Genomic DNA, 5,673 nt, shown 5'->3' with positions numbered 1-5,673 from the left:
GGTTAGGGTTAGTAATAGGTGGATAATAGGTTATTAACAGGTTACCTCTATGTACCGTTGGTTAGGGTTATGGTCAGTAATAGGTTATTAACAGGTCACCTCTATGTATCGTTGGTTAGGGTTAGGGTTAGTAATAGGTTGATAATAGGTTATTAACAGGTTACCTCTATGTACCGTTGGTTAGGGTTAGTAATATGTTGATAATAGGTTATTAACAGGTTACCTCTATGTACCGTTGGTTAGGGTTAGGGTTAGTAATAGGTTATTAACAGGTCACCTCTATGTACCGTTGGTTAGGGTTAGTAATAGGTGGATAATAGGTTATTAACAGGTTACCTCTATGTATCGTTGGTTAGGGTTAGGGTTAGTAATAGGTTATTAACAGGTCACCTCTATGTATCGTTGGTTAGGGTTAGGGTTAGTAATAGGTTGATAAATGGTTATTAACAGGTTACCTCTATGTATCGTTGGTTAGGGTTAGGGTCAGTAATAGGTTATTAACAGGTTACCTCTATGTACCGTTGGTTAGGGTTAGTAATAGGTTGATAATAGGTTATTAACAGACGACCTCTATGTATCTGTTGCCCATGTGGTGTTTGTGTCTCTGCAGGGCCATGTCTCTGTGCTCTTCACTGATGAAGCGGACCATAGCCTCTCCGTTCCTCCGACCCTGGGCGTTCAGACACAACGCAGCGCCACCTCTGGACAACACACAGCATTACAGCTATTAAAACAATTTCAATACACTACACACCATCATAACAGCAACGAGTCAAACACAACAGACAACACACCACTAGACACTGAACACACATACTTGGCAATGTTGAGTCCTCTGAAGAAGCGAGCGATGTCCTGGTCAGATGACTGCCACGGCAACCCCCTCGCTCTGATCACTGTGTTGTCACACACACGCTCCATCTTACTGCTACACACACACACACGTGCACACGGACACACACACACACACACCAGTTAGCATCAAATCACTCACCTGCTCCATCCAACTATGTAAGAACACCAATAAATAGTATCATATCATCTACCTTACTGCTAATCTATCTTAACGAGTCTAGTTACCAAGTGCCGCTTTCAAACTTCTCAGTGACTCTCTCTGGGTTTGAGAATGTGTGACCTACAACAAACAGAAGACCAGAGCAGAAGTCAAAGATAAGCAACAACGACAACATTGTGAGAAAAGTCAGAGTTTGTGTAAGTTAGTGTGTCACTCACATAAGGGTTCCAATAGCAGGGCTAGGACGATGTTGGCCATGGTCTGGACCTGCAGTGCTGCTGTGACCGGTGACAACACGGCCGTTGGATCCAGGATGGCTGTTGGATCCAGGATGGCTGTTGGATCCAGGACGGCTACTGGCTCCACAGTTACATTGAGAGCTGATGAAACCGTGGTCAAGGAGAAAACTACAGGAGGAACAAGCAAGGTGTGTGTGCATGTGTGTTAGTCCTGCTTCCTGGTAGGTGTGTAGGGCTGGTCCTGTTGGCTCAACACACAGCATGTTCCTCTTGGAGATACAGTGAGACACGTCAATTGTGTCTCTATTTGCATTTCAAAACCTCTAGTCCCACAGCCAACACCCTGAGGCCTGCAGACGCCTCCCCCGTGGGAGTGTGTTCACTTCAGTATCACACACACTCTCGTGCTCTCTCTCTCTCACAACCACGCACGCGCGTGCGCGAGCACACACACACACGCACTAGCAGCATGAACCTGTGGTCCCGTGTGGCTCAGTTGGTAGAGCATGGTGTTTGCAGCGCCAGGGTTGTGGGTTCGATTCCCACGGGGGACCAGTACGGAGAAAACATTTATGAAATGTATGCATTCACTACTGTAAGTCGCTCTGGATAAGAGCGTCTGCTAAATGACTAAAATGTAAATGTAACCTACACTACAGAAGCAGGGTTCATGATTTGCATGAACCCTGCTTCTGTAGTGTAGGTTCATGCTGCTAGTGCATGTGTGTGTGTGTGTAAAATGAACCGAGTGTCTTTACTGCTTCTGTAGTGTAGGTTCATGCTGCTAGTGCATGTGTGCGTGTGTGTAAAATGAACCGAGTGTCTTTACTGTGAGTGTCTTTGCTGTGAGTGTCATTGCTGTGAGTGTCATCGCTGTGTTTCTCAGTTGTAAGGATACATTCTGCCATTTTCTGCACCTCCAGGTTCTTGGTGTCTGCAGAGGGGAAGTGCTTCCTGAACTCTTTCCTCAGGTCAAAAAAGGAGTTGAAACATTCTGGCAGTGCCAGGTTCTGCAGAGGAAGACAACTGCAGATATTACGCACTGGGCACAGACGGCAATTCAACGTCTATTCCATGTTGGTTCAACGTAATTCTATTGAAATGACGTGGAAACAACGTTGATTCAACCAGTGTGTGCCCAGTGGGTAAAGTCCCATACATTAACCCAGGGGAACTGACTGTGGCATGTGCTTGGATCACCAGAGTTTGAGTCTTGCACGGAACAAATATACTGTAGTATGCCCCTTTAAAAACCTTCTGACCATATTATTATTGATTGAACAGTAGAGAGGAGGAAGAGAACATGTGCAGCCTACCATTGGCAGCTGTTAGGTGTTGGGTCGTATCAGGAGCTACGCTGTCTGTTTACTACCCTCATTTACATATTTACTCATGTCAATAAAGTTAGGTTCCCCATGGGTCTGTATATCATACTAGATGAGGGGGGCTCAAGATGTAATAGGAGAACGGTGTGTGTGTGTGTGTGTGTGTGTGTGTGTGTGTGTGTGTGTGTGTGTGTGTGTGTGTGTGTGTGTGTGTGTGTGTGTGTGTGTGTGTGTGTGTGTGTGTGTGTGTGTGTGTGTGTGTGTGTGTGTGTGTGTGTGTGCGTTCATGTTCAAACAAAGCCAAGACAATATGTCAAGACAACCTCCCATTTCAACATCATGTAGAGCAGGATCTTGCCAGAACAGCTGACATAACATATTTCTTTATGGTTCTGTGAACACCAAATGTTTCTGCTGGAGGTAACTGTGCACCCCGCCCTGCCAGCCTGTACCCTTACCTTGCCCGCAGCTTCGGGGTGGAGAACCTGGCGAATGTGGAGCTGCCCGTCTGTACACACACACACTGACGTGCCCGCGCCCAAGCTGTTCACCTCATTGGTCAATCTCAGATGGAACTGTTTAAAACACAGGAAGAGATCAGCTACAATGTAAACTCTTTAAATCAAGATCAGATAATACATCTGTAATAAACAGTTACAGAACAACTCACTGGTAATATTGAAAATCCACTAACATTTTATTGGTTGAAAGTGTGATCATTATTCTGGTGATGATGAATAACAATGCAGCCATTTATAATCTCATTATTCAGCAAGCGCCAAAACGTTGACCACAGTATACAATTTCAACCAATGAGTTATAACTGTTTATTACTCACTAATAAACCACCTATTAACGCTGTTTATAGACTATTTAAACTGAGTCTACCTTAATGTTTCCATTAAGGTAGACTCAGTATTACCATGAAGACAAAATATTTACAAAAACATCCAAATATAGGCTTACACCTTAATGCTTGTGATAAAGTCCCACTTGAATGGCTGGTTGTTACTTTCGAGTGGCTGGAAACGATTTGTGGGGTGATGTCATCACTGTTTGTGTGTGTATGTCTGTCTATTGTCTTTTGTCTATGTATGGTTTATATTTTTGGTTCAGATAACCACCCAGAGAACAAGCACTTTAATTGCTGCTAGTTGTATAATCCTCATTATGCAAATTGGGTGGTCATTTGCATTACTAAGCTCTAAAGATCCACACCTCATCACTCATTAGACTTTTGCAACTGTCCCTCAGGCTGTCAAGTAAAATGCCATCAAATCTATAGGGATCGAAAACGATGATTAATTATTAGCCAATCATAATTAGATATCCCAGGATCAAGGCCTAAAGAAACAATCAATTGTTATAAAACTCCAATCAATGCATCGGTGCCCCTGATTTCGAGTGAAGGATGAATGGATGACAAAGTAGAATCTGATGAGGTCAAAAATGTATTTCATAAAAAATCAAGAGACAACAGATATTGTCTGTACCAGGTTTAGCGCGTGCTCCAAGCCTGTGACTGTAGAGACAGACTCCTCGCTGTCTTCTCTCTCCCCCAGACAATCTTCTGCCAGGTCCGAGTGCTCAGGCCGTATTAACACCTCATTCACCTTTCCCAACTGGACCAGAGAGAAAACACACACACTTCAGTACATTTAAAATAACAACGTCATTATCAAATGTACATTTTCATAGGCTATAGGCATGTGTACACTTAAAAAACACACTTTAATATGCAGAATGGAGTAGCCGATTTATGGCACACTTATGATCAGTTTTGTCATTAGACCTCATAAACAGAAGAAAGGTGGTCGTCTATATTTTAAAGATGACCTTTTTGTTCTTCAAGTCCACGAGCTGCCACACCAACTGCTCGAGCTCCGTCTCGTCCGAACCCAAGAGGTCTCCGCTCGCACCAGATGTGGTGGTGAACAACACCGCCAGGTAGTCTACCTGAGCCGTCATTTTCAGGATAAATACAAAGATAAACTACTCTAATTACACCCAAAGTAATAGAAAATAACCTACAGCTACACCCCCAGAACAGTATAGAACCCAAAGAATCCAGCCACCCACACCCAGACACCTATGCGCAAAGGTGTGCTCAGCAACTCCAGATATGTTTAGTGGCTTCTTGATTGCTTGATAATCTATGCAAAATCTCCGGCACACCTCATCGCAGTGTAATGGCTGAATGTTCCTTTTTTGTGATGCACCTACCTGTGTGCGCTGCGGACCACGTGACCCAGGTAGCTACCTGCATGGGGCGTATTCATTACGCCGATTCTGTTACAAAGCGCTTCTTAAACGGAAGCAAACGGGACGAAACGGAGAGGGACCTAACTGCATTTGTCCAATAGAAACTCTTGTTTCCTCTGTTTGCTTTCGTTTGGTTCTTAACCTGTTAACGGTTTCGGTAATGAATACACCCGTTCTCTTTCTGAGTGCTGTCCCTATTGGTGCTTTCAAACAAGGACGTGGCACGGCATCGCGACAAACCCATCGGCCCGACCTGAACAACATACATGAGAAGAACAACAATCTCATATACTAGTATACAAACTGATCATTGCCTAGTTTTTATCTCTATTCATGAGTAGACGAGTGCATAGGCTATTTCCAAATGCTACCCTTGGCATATAGGCTGCAGTGGGAAATGTTATTGAAAACAATGTAATGTAACATAATGTTGTTTTCTGCATTTCTGCTACTGCTGAGAAAATATTGAGACCAGCCAATCGTGGCAAATCAGTGACATCATTACAATAAAGTTTCTAAGGCCTATTTAAAAATAAACAGTGATGAAAAATATGTAGATCCATTGTTTTCATTTAGGCTATTGTAAAATACATATATCAAATATTCAAAGTCAGGCTATTGCCTGTTTTATTACGGCATCTTGTATAACTTATTATGAGAGTGCCATTGCCAGAAGCCTGAATAATATTGGATGAACTCTCCACTATGCACCGACCTCAGATCAGTTTGTGTTGTTACTCATTGGAAACAAATTAGGTTTAAACTGATTCGGGGTCTGTCTTTACAGAACTGCTTGCCGTCGGGTTTTAAAACCCGGAAACCGTTGTGGCTA

The 5,673-nt window shown here is 43.3% G+C and overlaps 1 protein-coding gene across 4 annotated transcripts in view; it reads right to left on the bottom strand.

Annotated features, from left to right (window-relative positions):
• LOC106570743 (epithelial splicing regulatory protein 1) overlaps positions 1–4,789 on the bottom strand; it is a 31,781-nt gene extending 26,992 nt beyond the window's left edge. For 3 of the 4 annotated variants that reach the window (XM_082960238.1, XM_045698392.2, XM_082960236.1), the window contains exons 1-8: positions 4,416–4,789; positions 4,073–4,201; positions 3,038–3,154; positions 2,153–2,264; positions 1,234–1,395; positions 1,081–1,135; positions 818–928; positions 569–701 (exon numbers count right to left, since the gene is read on the bottom strand). In XM_082960238.1, the coding sequence (XP_082816364.1) occupies positions 569–701; positions 818–928; positions 1,081–1,135; positions 1,234–1,395; positions 2,153–2,264; positions 3,038–3,154; positions 4,073–4,201; positions 4,416–4,547 (951 nt within the window). In that variant the 5' untranslated portion in view covers positions 4,548–4,789. The remainder of the gene's footprint in view (positions 1–568; positions 702–817; positions 929–1,080; positions 1,136–1,233; positions 1,396–2,152; positions 2,265–3,037; positions 3,155–4,072; positions 4,202–4,415) is intronic. The other variant, XM_082960239.1, reaches the window with a different exon arrangement.
• Between the last annotated feature and the right edge of the window lie 884 nt (positions 4,790–5,673).

Source organism: Salmo salar, chromosome 02 (genome assembly GCF_965601325.2).
Source record: "Salmo salar chromosome 02, fSalSal1, whole genome shotgun sequence".
Taxonomy (NCBI): domain Eukaryota; kingdom Metazoa; phylum Chordata; class Actinopteri; order Salmoniformes; family Salmonidae; genus Salmo; species Salmo salar.
This window is presented reverse-complemented; position numbering and strand designations above follow the sequence as displayed.